The 14,956-nt window shown below is 32.8% G+C and overlaps 3 protein-coding genes across 5 annotated transcripts in view; all 3 read right to left on the reverse strand.

The window, feature by feature from the left end:
• Positions 1–215: 215 nt before the first annotated feature.
• Positions 216–5,298, reverse strand: LOC108694533 (extracellular matrix-binding protein ebh-like). The gene is made up of 3 exons (XM_018204106.1): positions 4,961–5,298; positions 4,361–4,567; positions 216–3,915 (listed from the first exon to the last, which is right to left on the reverse strand). Exons 1-3 carry the CDS (start codon positions 5,070–5,072, stop codon positions 356–358), a joined length of 3,879 nt encoding a protein of 1,292 aa, XP_018059595.1. The 5' UTR covers positions 5,073–5,298; the 3' UTR covers positions 216–355.
• Positions 5,299–5,908: 610 nt separating this feature from the next.
• Positions 5,909–8,708, reverse strand: LOC108694312 (gastrulation defective protein 1 homolog). Its single transcript, XM_018203725.1, has 2 exons — positions 8,110–8,708; positions 5,909–7,644 (listed from the first exon to the last, which is right to left on the reverse strand). The coding sequence occupies exons 1-2, from the start codon at positions 8,536–8,538 to the stop codon at positions 6,094–6,096; spliced, it is 1,980 nt and encodes a 659-aa protein (XP_018059214.1). The 5' UTR covers positions 8,539–8,708; the 3' UTR covers positions 5,909–6,093.
• Positions 8,709–12,053: 3,345 nt separating this feature from the next.
• Positions 12,054–14,956, reverse strand: part of LOC108694460 (aryl hydrocarbon receptor nuclear translocator-like protein 1) — a 28,450-nt gene continuing 25,547 nt past the window's right edge. For 2 of the 3 annotated variants that reach the window (XM_018203981.1, XM_018203979.1), the window contains 7 exons: positions 14,513–14,753; positions 13,931–14,069; positions 13,590–13,708; positions 13,442–13,518; positions 13,192–13,355; positions 12,758–12,911; positions 12,054–12,467 (listed from right to left, as the gene is read on the reverse strand). In XM_018203981.1, coding sequence (XP_018059470.1) covers positions 12,283–12,467; positions 12,758–12,911; positions 13,192–13,355; positions 13,442–13,518; positions 13,590–13,708; positions 13,931–14,069; positions 14,513–14,753 — 1,079 coding nt within the window. In that variant the 3' untranslated portion in view covers positions 12,054–12,282. The remainder of the gene's footprint in view (positions 12,468–12,757; positions 12,912–13,191; positions 13,356–13,441; positions 13,519–13,589; positions 13,709–13,930; positions 14,070–14,512; positions 14,754–14,956) is intronic. The other variant, XM_018203980.1, reaches the window with a different exon arrangement.

Raw genomic sequence — 14,956 nt, forward strand, 5'->3', positions numbered from 1 at the left:
AAATTCGCCAAAATAACAAAATATCAAAAAGCGACAAAAGAGAATATAAGCTGAAAAAATTCTTTTATTTATTTTTATTGAATAATATCAAAATATTGTTTAATGAAATTAAATGTATATTCTAATTTACATGAATTTTTTAGATTATATATAACATCAATATCTTCCACATTTCCATTTACTTGTATTCATCAAAAATATATTATCAATTATATATATGTTAACAAAATAATATTAATTTTTATTGGATACATGTATGTACATTCAAAGAATGAAATCACCGCTATACACGTATAACTTAAATAAACATAATTAATATATTCTATCGTATTATAATTACATTTTCAACGATTACTCATTCGGTATCAAGTAAAGGAGTATGCACATTTTTTGGATCGAAGGGAATATTATTTTCATTGCCGGGTAATGACATAGGTATGACTTTAACACGAAACTCATATGGTAAAAAATCCTGACAGAAATGATAAAAGTCCATACGAGTATTGATAAGTTTCAAACGAGCCATTTCCTTCATCAGAGCCTTTAATTCGGTATTATAATTTTCGTAATTCTTACAACGCTCAATAATAGCTACTACCGTAGCTAATTCCTGCACGAATTTCTCAGACTTCACTCTCGTGGCCAGTTTGTACTTTGGCTCCAAGCGTTTCCACAGAAACTTGTAAAGACGATCTGTAGCCCAATGTTTCGGACGAGGAAGTCTTGGTGGTCTATATACTTTTCCATATACTAGAAATGCCTTATCTACTTTCGTAGAATTCATGAGCGGCTTCTTCTTCTTTATATCTTGTTTAGATATAACAAATTTCATTGTTTCCTTTTTTATTGCAGATGTTTTCTTATCGGCCGATTTTTTTTTCATCGCAGCCATCTCGCGACTCTTTAGCTTCTCCAATTCTATTTTAATCTTCTTCATTTTCTCATTATCGAAGACTTGCGACTTTTGCGCGCGTTCGTTTAGTTGTTTCGTCGAAGTTTCTTTTATTTTGATGAAAAAATCATCTATTTTTTTCAGTGACTTAGACGAATTTTGCTTATTGGAAGAAGTATCTTTACTTGATTTAGTCGGCGATTTAGCCGGTGATTTAGTCGGCGATTTAGTCGGCGTATTGCGATAATTTTGAGACTTGCCCAAACTTTTTTTTCTATGTGCAATTTCTCTGTCCTTAATGCTGGTCCTATTTGAATTTTGCATACTTTGCTGATTTACTGTTTTACTTGTTTCAGGTTTCGTCAAAGAATTTCGTTGAATTGTTTGTATCGCAGGTTCTGTATTTTCATCACCAATTATTTTTTTTTCAGTTGATAAAATAGTGCTTTTCTCTATTCCTATGTTTGTGTTATCTTTAGAATGTATTTCTGCTCTCGTTATATGCGATATACTATCACTTGTTTCTGAGTCTGCATTTATATTATTGTCTTCTTCAATATCAGCGATCAAATTTGTAGATTGTTTAGAGGCTTCCATATTTTTACTCGTAGGTTTCAGTGTTTTAGATTGATTTACTACTTTACTCCTTGTTCCAGATTTTGTTGATGAGGAATTTCGTTGAATTGTTTGCGTTGCAGTCTCTGCATCTTCGTCACTAGTTATTTCTTTTTCAGTTGGCAGATTAGTGTTTTTCTGTGTTCTTATATTTGTGTTATTTTCAGAATGTATATCTGCTCTTGTTATTAGATACACTGTACTATCTGAACTTGTTTCCAAATCAACATTTATATTATTGTCTTTATCATCATTGGAAAACCGCTTAGAGACTTCCGTATTTTTACTTATAGGTTTCAATGTTTCAGATTGATTTCTTAAACTGTTATGCGTCAAACGATCTTCCTTACTAAGATTTGATTTGGACAATTGCATATTTGAATCGTGTCTATAAATCGCACTATTTGCATCATTGCGCGAATTATTAATATCTTCATGTACTTCTATATTCACAGGCTTTGATGTTTCAAATCGATTTCTTAAACTATTACGCGTCAAATGAGCTTCCTTATTAGGGGTTAATTTAAACGATCGTTTGGGCGTACTTGAATCATGTTCTCTATTTGCATCAGTGTGTAAATTATCATTAGCTTCATGTACTTCTATATTCACAGGTATTTCAGACCGAATTCTTAAACTGTTTTGCGTCAAACCAACTTCCTTAGTAGAATTTGATTCGGATGTACTTACATCGCGTTCTACATATGTATGTGAATCGTCACTTGCATCTTGTATTATTACCTTATTAGTACTTAATCTGTCGACGGGCGATATTGCATTTGTATATGCGGATTCCTTCAAAGTTTTTTCCCTAATGGACTTGCGATTGGAAATTTTTTCTTCTAACGATTTAGCTATTACACTCTTTCGAGAAATTGATTTTGATGTGTTATTGAGATCGTTGTTTTCTAATAGTTTATTCTCATCTTCCGATAGTATATTAGATTCCTTAGATCGACTTTTCTCGATGTTTGATAACGCTTCGAAAAATATTTCATAAGAATCTTCCTCATTCGTAATATTATTATTTTCTGATTGTGGATTTTTCTGTGTTGCTAAAGATTCACGTTCTTGATTAATCCTTGTTGTAGTTTCTCCTTCAGAAGAAGCATAATATTCTTCAATTGGAACATTATTTCTTCTATCACTGATATTATCTTGTTTCAGAATTTCTTCGAATGGATTAGATGAGCGCTTACGAAAAGGTTTTGGAATTCTTGATTTTGACTTCAAAAATGCGGATCTTTTCATTCCACGGGATTCATTGTTATCCAGGGATGAGCTGCTCAAACTTGATTCAATATTATTTTTATCTTGCACCGATATATCTGATTGCTGCTTTTTAGATATATTTAAAGACAATCTTGAACTTTTACGAATTGATAAACTTTCAGGCGTAATATTGCTGTTGGCATTAGATTTGTTTAAAGATGATCGCGACATTAAAGATTTTTGAATATTGTTTTCCTTATTTAGATTAGATGTAGACAAATTTGCATTACTATCATCAACTACAGCATCTGCAAAGGCATTTTTTCCTATGCTTTTCCGTGCTTGCTGCATAAAGCGAGACTTAAATTTTAAATGTTGACGATGTACGATACTTTCATCGTTACTTTCAGTCTCAGCGTTATTTTCAGGCACTGCCTTCTCTACATTTAGGGTTAAGGAATCAGTTTCAATATCCTCTAGCGCTCTTATTGATTTTCTTTGATCGTCAATATAATCTTTATTCGTATTAATATTTTGATGCATCGAATGCTGTGAGAATTCCTTTTCAAATGCGACTGATTTTTCGGCAGTGCTGGCATTCAAAACATCATCTTTCGTTAGTACATCCTGAAAAGCGTTCTGATCTTTCATATCTCCACTTCTTGTTTTCAAAATCCTTGACATTGTTTGAGGCGATCTTATTGATTTTCTTTGATCATCAATATGATCTTTATTCGTATTAATATTTCGATGCATTAAATGTTGCGAGGATTCCTTTTCAAACACGACTGATGTTTTCGCAGTGCTGGTATTCAAAACATTATTTTCCATTAGCACATCCTGAAAGATATTCTGATCTTTCATACCATCTCCTCTACCTCTTCTTGTTCTAAAAATACTTGGCTTTGATTTCAAAATCTTCGAAGTTGGGCTCGAATTACTATCCTCTTCATTTTCCTGTGATCTTCCTTGCAAAGATTCACTGACTGAATCAATATGTATTTCAGAGTGGACTTGTTTCTTCCGCGATTTTAATGGCGTAGTTGTCTCGGTATCATTCAAAGCATTTGCGAAAGCATTGTTAATACTCTTCCTATTACTTGCTTTTAAACGAACCTTCTTTTTTCTTAAATTGAGCTCTTTTTCTGACTCAGATGTCTCAGTCGAAGTTTGTAATATACGACTTTTAACTATTGCTAAAATAATAATATATCTTATAAGTACTACAAATCTGTAATACAAAATATCTATAATAATGCAAAACTCCATCTGCAATTATATAATATTTTTACTTTCTCCATCCAGCCAAAGTTCTTTTTACTGTTCTTTCAAAAAATATGAAAAAGTTTAAGGTTATTTTTTTCAATATTCTACATTACCAAACAATTTTTTAACAAGATATTTTAAGAGGAGGTACAGAACTCTGTCCTGCTTCAATTTGGAGAAATCTAAGTGAAATTTCGCTTGCATCAAAAAAGATCCAGATTGCAGACAGAGAGTTGAAAAATTTATTCTTTTAGTTGAACTTTTTACACAGTTCGTCTTTTCTTTTTTACTCTTCAATTTGAAAAGAAAAAAAGAAAAACTAAATCATGAAAGAAATTCTAAAAAGAATAAATTAAATATTCTGTCCATTTATACCTGCGCTACGCCTTGAGCTTCTTGGCTTCGAAGCAATGGATTCAGTATCAGAATCTAAATTTTTCCACCATTCCGTAGGATCGGAATTCTGACTAGAATCAATCCTTGAATTAGCATTCAGCATCCTAGACGTTTCATTTTCACTGTGAATTATGGAATGCGGAGGGAATGTATTCTCTTCCAAGTTATTCCACCAAAATGTTCGTTCTGCAGAAGAAGAATATGTTAAAATTACATTAAAATCTCTTCGACTCTTAATTTGTCTGTAATAAAGATAATGTCCTAAAACGAAGTCACTTATTTGCTACAATAAGTTAAGAAATAAAGTTTTCAAAAAATCAGTTTCAACATTTTAAATTATTAAAATGTTACAATATTAAAATATAATTTCAATATAATAATTTACAATAATTTATTAATATATAATAAACATAATAATTATAATAATTGTAATAAAATAAAAGTTTTTTAAAATACATTGTTTATTTTCTTTATGTTTCTTTATATTTCTGTTGATCTGCAAGCAACGAAAAAATGACGCTTTTTTTAGTTATGTCGTCGTAGCAAATGAGCAAAATGATAAAGGAAAGATATTCCTACCTTCATCCACGACGAATGTATCAGGATCAAGATGTCCAGAACCGAAGGAGTCGACGGATCTACGTTTGGAGTATCGTCGGGATACACGATTTAAGGATTTTCTCTTGGCCATGTTTATGAAGAAACGTATTTTATACGATGAAAAAAAAATAGGTTATTTTTACGTGGTTGTATATATACCACTCAAAGCCACTCGAGAATACTTCAGGTTTTACAGCTTAGACTCGAATAACTAAATATTTCACATTGTGAAAATCTACACAAATTCTATCTCTAGTCATTCGAATGGCGTCGCAAATTTTAAATCCGACTTCTACTTTTGAACGTTGAATGCTAAATGATGATTAGATTATACGAGGTTAGGTTAGGTTCATACCAGATCACGTGATCGTAGGCTGCCTTCGGAAAATTCAAAGAATGCAACAGTTGTCTGTGGATGGTATATCGTTCTAAATTTATCAATCGTTTATTTGCCCCAAATTGATCGCCCAAATTTGTGAACGCTGCTTAAAAAATTTATTTAAATTTAATAGATATATTTATTTTATAAATTATTTTATAAATATAACATTAAAAAATTCTTTTCATAAATTAAACAATTCTCCCTTTATAAGAAAGATCCACAATTGTAGTCAATATTTTCCAAAATCTGAATTGTAAATGAAACTTTATTCAAAATATTATATATACATATTTTTTTAATTAAATATGTTCTTTATTACTACAAAAAGAAAAGATACATATAGCTAATAATTTCCAAAAACTGAACAATTTTGTTGAATAGTTTTATTCAAATGTAGTAATAGATTGTTATATGTATTATCTATTATAATAGATAATAATAGATATTTTTACATGTAATAAATATTTATCAGATATGAAAGGTGAATTATTTTGATCATACAAATTAAAAATTTATACGCGATTAATGAAATTAAATTTATTAAATAAGTAAGGTATAAATACAAATAAAATGTCGGATGTACAATATAATTACATAATATATTTATAACAAAATTACATTCTCCTTCCATTAATTCGTTATATGTACTGTACATAGATACATATATAATTACACAATGCTAATATACAAGATAAATATGCGTCTAAGTTTTCTTAAGATTAAGAAAAGTCTATGTTTTTTGTTTCTTATTACTCGGCCCACTATCTTGATCGTCGCTTTGAAAAATCGTTGTCGGCTGTGTCTTCTTATAAGCGGGTGCGATCCAGTATGGTTCTTCTTCAGCTATTTTTGCATACTTCAGAATAGCTTCCCTGGGATCCTGATCATCCTCTATCCGTTTGCTCAATCCGAGATTGCGTATCACATAAGAACTAAGAGTTCCACCGGAAGATGCTACTCTACCACCCTGCCCGGAAGTAATAGGCAGATCTGGACGCCTTGATTTCACTGGATCGAGCCTGTCCTTCTCCATCTGCTTACGAACTGACTTGGGTCTATCCTGGCGGAACAGAGGAAGCGCATGAGGCGTTATGATTTGCTGAGTGGACATTATTTCGATGTGCTTCTGTTTCATGTGTGTCTTGACGACACACAGTTTGGCGCCCCTTAAACTCTTCTTGGAATCGTAATACGCTTTGACTATGCCATTGCCGCAGCCGACAAACACCTGATTCAATTTTGGATGCCATAGAGTTTTTATTACATGTGAACTTGTCACGGGGATTTCTCTGACTAGATCAAACGTCTTACTGTCATAGAACAGCACCCTGCCGGTCGTCTTTCCCTTACTCAGAGATTCTCCCGTGACGATCATCGAGTCATCCGGACTGAACATGCAATCCGTGGTATCATAACGTGAGTATAGTTCCTTAGCTTCGAATACTGGTACTTTGAACGCCCTTAAATCCCACAGTTTCAGAGTGTCGTCGCAAGCTCTGCTTGCCAGCATTTGTCCGAGATATGCGAAACTCAAGCTCGACACCTCGCTGGATTGTGCGTGCGCACCTCGCAACACGAGGGACGGATTCACAAAATTCTTTCTGTGATCCCACATCTGAATTGAGCCGTCTATGCAGCCGCACGCAACAGCCGCGCCTTCCCGGCTGTAAGCGCACGTCGTGGGAATAGTTTTCACGCCGTTTTGAGCTCTACACTTTATCAAGTTTTTGTGTGAGCGTGGCCTATATAAATTCCATATTCGGCAGGTGCTGTCCTGAGAGCAGGTCAGATATTCCTCTTTGATGAACGGATGCCAACAGCCACTATTCAGACTAGCGGTGTGGCCTTTTGTACGCGCCATGTCCGTAATGTACTGATCACCCTTGACAGTCTCACATTTCTCAAAGCCATCCCGATCCAAGACCTTCGCCTGCGCCGCTCCTGAGATTACCAATATTACGTCCCCAGTCATGGAATACTGCAAGCACTTGATGGGATGATTCTCGCAGGGCTGCAAAGTCCTGAAACTCTTCATGGACGTATCCATACCGGCGAAATCCCAGAAACAGACGTCGTAATCGACGGATCCAGACGCTAATCGAGCTCCGGACGGATCCGCAGCGATGGCAATTATTGCTTTAGTGCCATGAGTCATTGAGACTTCATGCGAACAAGGAATCTTGTCCCTTAATGTTATTTCTTCTTCCTCTTCGGAATCCGACGATTCTTTATCATCGTCATCGTCATCGTCATCGTCGTCATCGTCGTCGTTTTTCTTGCCCTAAAGTAAAAAAATTTCTTATGTTAGCTTATATTTTTAATATTTGTTATATTTTAAATTTATGAAGATTTTTAAAAATAACAAACTTTTTCAGATTTTATAAGTTTTCTTCAGAAATTATACAATGAAAATCTTAGAAATCATAAAATAAAAATTCACACATACGAAAAATTCTAAAAAAGATATAAAGTTTCTTAGCAAAATCTAACAAGAGACATCTATCACAATTGTTTGGAATTGATCCTCCTTGAAATATACTGTTAAAATATGTATTTCTTAGAGTTTCATGTTCAACAATATATTTCAAGGAGAATTGAATTAGTTTCTTATAAGAAATTCCAACTCATACTTAAAAAATCCAAATATTTTCTAAAAATTTATAAAATTATACAAAAATTCTGAGAAAGTCTAAAAAATTTATATAAAAATTCTGTGAAAAATAAGGACATTGAAAAAAATTCTTACCAAAGCGTCCTTCTTTGAATCTTTGATTGCATCTGAAGTAACAAGTAATGAAGGTATTGGAGGACCAATAAAATCGTCGTCATTGTCATCCACCTCGTCCTTTTTGGATTCCGCAACTTCGTCGAATTTTTCTTCGACCATGCTTGCTTTATTGCTGTTGATGGTCTTGGTAATATTCTCCATCATCTCCTGCACGTCGAAAGACTTGGCTTTCTTTCCGAAGCCCGTGATGCCCATCAACTTCTGTATACTCCGAGTTTCCTCCTCGTCCTCCGGCCTGATCTCGTCCATTTTCTTCACATTATTTTCTTCGCGTTTCTTACCGAAAATGCCGAATCCGGAGTTCGAAGTTTCGACGGATACCTCGGGTGTCAGTTTATCTAAATTGGCGCTTATCTTGCCAAAGGTTATGGTCTTCTTCGAATTCATATTGCTGAACGACAGCGATTGGATAGTAAAAATTAAATCCACATACGGTTTCTACTAACTTATATGACGTATAGTACAATGCAACTTATAATAAAATAAAGGATTTCATTTCAATCAATAATCGTACATTCCCAATTTATCACAGTACATATATACGTTTTATTTGTTGATTTCTTATATCATGGACTGAGTAACGATAAAGAGAAGTCTGAGAAATTTTGTCCGTCTTCGCCGACTAGCACAGTAATCGAATTGTAGAAATACAATAGCGTTTCGACCCGAGTTTGACCGAGTTCGACTGAGTTTGCACTAACCTGGGTTGAAGATGTTTCGTACTCTCCTATTGGTAGAGCATGTAATAACGTCAACCAATAGCGAAATATTTTCTAATCCAAGTTCGTGCAAATCCCGTCGGGCCGAAAACGCTATAAGTGAACACCGCCATATTCAGGATTAATGCGCGCTATTCAAAAATATCAATTTAATACTGTAAAAATTTTATATGTACCTGTTATTAATCTGCAATCATCGATAATAGTCGGTGATACGACTGTATGATTTTTTTATCAATATTAAGTTGAAATAAAAAAGAAGTATTGAGCAAATATGTGAATTACAAAATTTTTTTGAAAAGCAACAAGTATTTTTTTATATCAATTGATTCATCTTATTATTGTGTCTAAAATATTTTGCTTGTATTTTAAGAAAATATATATAATAACTAATATATTATCTTTTAGATATTATGAATAAGGACTTGGACTATATTATGCAATTATGCTAATGTAAAATGCACACCGTATCTATTCTGAAATTATGAGACAATACGGAGAAATGATCAGTGGAGATTGGAAAGGAAATAAATTGTGTGACTCAAATATATTACAAGAGTAAACTTTTTTTCGTCTGTGGCACTTTGCAAGTAAATTATCAAAAAGCATAATTGATATTCGATAACATGGACAATGTAATTGAAAGTGCGAAAATAACGTTATGAAGATTGGCATTAATAGAATATAGGAAGATAATAGTATTTCTGAGAAAAAGAAGAAAAAAACATCGAAATACAAGTTTCGTGAGAGTAATTCGAATTTGTAGAATCAAAGTCATGTAGGGAATGATACTTCTAGAACTATTAAATGTGAAAAAAAAAACAGCAATACTAAAAGTACGTACTCAGCAAACGTGAATGGATTGAAATGAATTAAAATGGATTCAGATTTTCAGAAATATTGATTCACGAATGTTAAAATAAATGTTTTTCAATCCTGAATGCATTTTTATTCATTTATAGAAATTGCATGGAGCATATCTCTGTGTCTTTCTAAAAATAATATTAGTTTTTCTGTGCATACAACAAACATTATGAATACTGTTCAATTCAAAATTTTGAATAGGAAATGCAGTTTTTCAATCCAATTGCATCCAATTGAATCTAATTGAATCCAGTTAAATCCAAAAAAAATATTCGCTATTTAAAATATGCATTCGGATAGAACAAAATTTCAATCCATTTTAATCTATTCTCGTTTGCTGGATATTTTATTAAATACTGATGATTTTTTAAATAATTCGGAAGTCAATAATTGTCTCTAAAAAACATAAAAAAGCAAGAAAATCCAAATCGCTACTTAAAAATGATATAATTTTATAATCATATAATGATATAATTTTAGAATATATAGAGTCATATAAAGCTGTGAAGAGAGAAAATTCTATTCTATTAATATTATTAAAACAGAGTTAACAGAAACGAAAAAGAAGAAGAAATATGCGAAGAAATTTTTTAAAATCTAAAACTATTACTTTTAAAAATTATTAAAGACAGAAGAAGAAAAGAATTAATACAATGCAGGAAATATCATTCTCTATATTAAATATGAAGAAAAGCAATATTATATATAAGTAGCATATTATATGTCAATATTTTTTCAAATAATTTAGAAGAATAGCATATCCAAAAAACAATTATTTATAGATTGCGATATTTACAGTTATGAGGAATATTTTTTATTAAACATCTAACAACGATTTTGTACTTAGGAAATATTAATATTAATCTAAATGTTAATATCTAGATGATTTATTTGAATATCGATAAATCATCACATATCAGAATATGATGTATTATACTTAATAATTTTCTCATTAGTACACATTGATGTAAATAATAAGTTCACGTTTTTGTATATAAAAAAATTTCTCGCCTAAGAATTTATACACTAATAGCAATTAATGTAGAAAAACGTAAAATGTATTTAAAATTTAAAAAAATACACTCACAATTAATTTGATCGTGAACTTAACTCCTGAAATACAAATTTGTTACCATGTTTCAGTCTGTTATATTTCGAGTTATATTTCCCCTCGAACATTTTTTAATAGAAATTTTAATTGATGACCTAAAGTGTATTTTAATTTCAACGAATCTTTAAGAATACAACTTCCTTCATTTTAAAATATCATATATTTTGAGACTGTATTAGAAAAGAAGTTCTCGCAGCAATTAGTTCAAAGTTTATACATAAGAGATTTATTATCATTTATTTATACCAAATGTAAGATACCAAGATATCTTGTGAATATTTGTTGAATGTTTGTATTTCTTTTTTAATATCGAACAATAAATTACAACAATATATCATGTTATTTACATTAATTCTTACCTTCTACCACATTCTACTCGTGTCTTTCTTAAGAAATATTACTATGATATTTTTGCATAGATTTGAGACGTTATAGCGAAATGAAATATAGGAATGCTAAATTGCAGCAGATCGTACAGTTACTGATATATTCTAATAGATAATGCATTTGGAAATTTATATTTACACACATAACGAATAAACTTTGCTTATTTCATACGTTCATCGAGTAAAAGATTTATTTTCTTTGCATATACAGATATTCCTACGATTTTATTTAATTAGGTACATTTAAACGGCATATCGCGCATACAATGCAACGCATACCTATGTATTTACACGTATAACGTCAATTTAAGTAATTATTCGCACAGTTATTGAGACGACGAGTAATTATATACACTCGTTGCGTAATCAGTGGATTTCAGCTCTCGCCCTATGTATACCTCTTCAAGAGGCTAGTTTTTTGAGATTCATTTTCTGAAAGTCCTCACCCTTGAAAAGAGACTGTATTGAAGAAATGATGCCCTTTAAAAAAAAAAAAAAGAAAAAATTCATATGTTATTGTCCGCACTATTATCACATCACTATAATCTCTGAGGGCGTTCGTCAATCTTCACTTGTTTCTCGCTGATGTAAACGCAAATTATTTCACCGCATGAAAATGAGTTTTTGAAAAATCAACGACAAGTAATGGAGGAAGTCCAGCTTCTTCTTAAAAATATCAACTAACAGTAACACATAACGTTATAATTGTACTCAACAATGTAACAATTATATATAACATGTGTTATAATACATTTATATTGTTGACTGTAAAATTATGACATTAATGTTACATTACTATTAGTTGATATTTACTGGCAGGGATAGCATATAAACATATATATATATATATATATATACATGGAACTACGAATCTACAATATCGATGAAGAACGATAGTTAATTGATTGCGATGTAGAAGTTTTGTTTGGAAGCTAGTTCGCTTAATAAAATCCTATCTTAAAGCACCATTTCAGCACCAAGTCTCATCCATTCGTTCCGAGTATGTTTCAACCAGGAGACATTCAAAATTGCAGACTAAAGTGCACATGCATTATGGTAACGGCCATGGCAATCCGGAAAAATCCACTGGACCGCCCAGACCTGCATCCGCCTCCAGCAGGCTCATGATGACAGCCATCGCTGCCTCATCGTTGCCATCGGATGGGATCGGATTTGGTGATTCATTAATCGTGGTGCCGCCAATCATGTCCATCATGTCATCATCTGGTGACGCTCCTGAAAGTAGGTGGATGTTACATTGTGCGTGATATCACTAATATTGATTGAACTATATCGGCAAACAGAATCAACGCTATACTCTGCATAGTATCAATTCGCCTTCAATAATCTCTCTCGCACGAAGGAAAATCTTATGTAAGTCAAATTGTTCTCACACGCGCGCTGACGAAACTCTTTTCCTCGTGAGAGAGAGAGGTTTGCTCTCTACTTCTTTTTTTCTCTGAATAATTTTGGCGAACACACTACACACCAAGAAATGACTCCTTAGAGACAGTAATAGCTATGACCTTGGTCATTCGCGATGCTGTTGAGCTGCACGTTGTTCGCTACGTGGTTGAACGTCGATGTGGGGTTGCTGCTGCTGTTGTCGCTGCCGATGCCACTCGGCTGGGAAATGTCAGGTATTCTCTCTGGCGATGCCGTCGTCGTGATCATTTGCGACTTTAATTAAAGATAAATAATTAAAAACTAGTTAGTTAATCCAAGCCAAATTCAAACAATTAGTAATCAATTTTAAATTCATTATATTTTAAACGATAAAAAAACAAAGGAAGACCAAATAAATGAGAGAGAGAGAGAGAGAGAGAGAGAGAGAGAGAGAGAGAGAGCAATGAGAAAAGATAATTTATCAAACATATAAAACAATTTTATATTAATAAATTATTTGTTTACTTGTTTTCTTCCTTCATTTTCTTTATCGAATTCAATCAAATATATTTACCTCGGTATTCAATAAACCGGTTTCTGTCGCTGGACCAGGACTACTACCTGAGGAGGAGTCTTCTCCGCGTCTTTGTAGATCCAATACCTCTTCCGCTATTTGCCGGCCGATCTTACTTACTTCCACGTGGCTCGAGATCAGTCTTTCTAATCCACCATTACCTGCTTACCACAAATTAGCACGATCCTTCAATTAATCGCTTCGACAAATCGCGATTGTCGTATAAACGCGCGTTTCAAATCGCACTTACTTTGTGTGAAATAATCATAGTTGCCCTGCACGCTCGAGTCCTCAGATCTGTTATTTCCACTTGTACGTGTATCGCAGCTGAAAAAAAAGATACAGAACTATTTATATGGTAACTTCGCGAACGACGCATAGAATCGATCATTGCTTACAAGATAGCAGAATTCTTAGCGATTAGATACTCGATATCTTTAGTCCATGGATTCCTGAAGGATTTCCACTCGGACTGCAACCGCACGAAGTTCGCGTCCTTGCTCCTGAACCTGTAGATCTATGAAAACGATAATATATGAGATCAAAATGCGAAATCATTATCGCGAGTAATAAAGATCTCTCTTTGCCTTAATCGCCAATCAAATTGCTTTATGTTCTCGATGATAAGAGAGCATATCGTATGGGTATTAACAATTCTAATATTTTATAATTTATTTTAATCCGATTATCATCGCGAAGAACAATTGCGAAGTGATAACATTGAACAACAGTTAATCACCTGCGTGGTAACGCGTTCGGAAGTTTGCAACACAGCTTTGTGAGATTCTGCCAGATGAGGAATATCGTCGTGGTGATAGTATTCATACATACTGGTGCCTAGCAGTTCCTGAGGTAGAAAGCCCAATACTGGAGTAGCTCTATGTGAGAAAAAAGATAATTCTCTAATATATACAAGAGTCCGTATATCATTTATCAATATTCCAAAATTTATATGTATCTTTTTTTATAACGCATATTTTTTAATTGTAAATAAGGCTGAATAATAAACAACAATTAATAAATTGATCGCTTTTAATTATAGTTTTAGCAGCTTTCTGCTTTTAGAAATTATAATATAAGCAGAAATAAATAACAATATATGTAAATAACTAAAAATTTGTGAAACATATTTGTTACTGTATATTTTGAAGAAGAGAGTCAAGAATAGCAAATTTCCTCTTTTCAATTTATTATATTTAGATTACATATAATATATTTCTATTATAATATATATCGTAATTACTATAAATATATTTCGCTAACGTCTTCTTTTGATAATGTTAATCGTTTTTAACGATTCAATAACAATTTCGATATATACCTTTGGTCCACGAACAGAAATTTGCCATCCATTGCGTGTCGCGAGATAAATTGTATGGGTCTTGAATGGGGCTTCCTCGACGCGGCCGTCGATATCGCTGTTTGGATTCGACCGACTGCTACCAAGCAGGACAAATTGCACGCTTCGCCGTCGGCCTCGCCCTCCTGTTCCTCGAGACCGATCTTTGCGGGAGCCCAGGACTTCAGATAGCCCGTGCACTGAATCACGCAATACTTCCAATCTAAAAAAGACGCGTCTCTGTGCAGACTCGCCGATTGAGATTGAATTCGCAAACTTTATAAATGACTTTAAAAAGTTTCAAATTACACTATCGTTTATACAAATTCAGGAACACTTATGATTTTCTCGCATTACGAAAAGTAAAAAAAAAGTTCTAAGATTCAAAAAAATAGATTTATAGCTATATATCTTCTTTTTAAAATA

This window comes from Atta colombica, unplaced genomic scaffold (genome assembly GCF_001594045.1).
Source record: "Atta colombica isolate Treedump-2 unplaced genomic scaffold, Acol1.0 scaffold12, whole genome shotgun sequence".
Classification (NCBI taxonomy): Eukaryota; Metazoa; Arthropoda; class Insecta; order Hymenoptera; family Formicidae; genus Atta; species Atta colombica.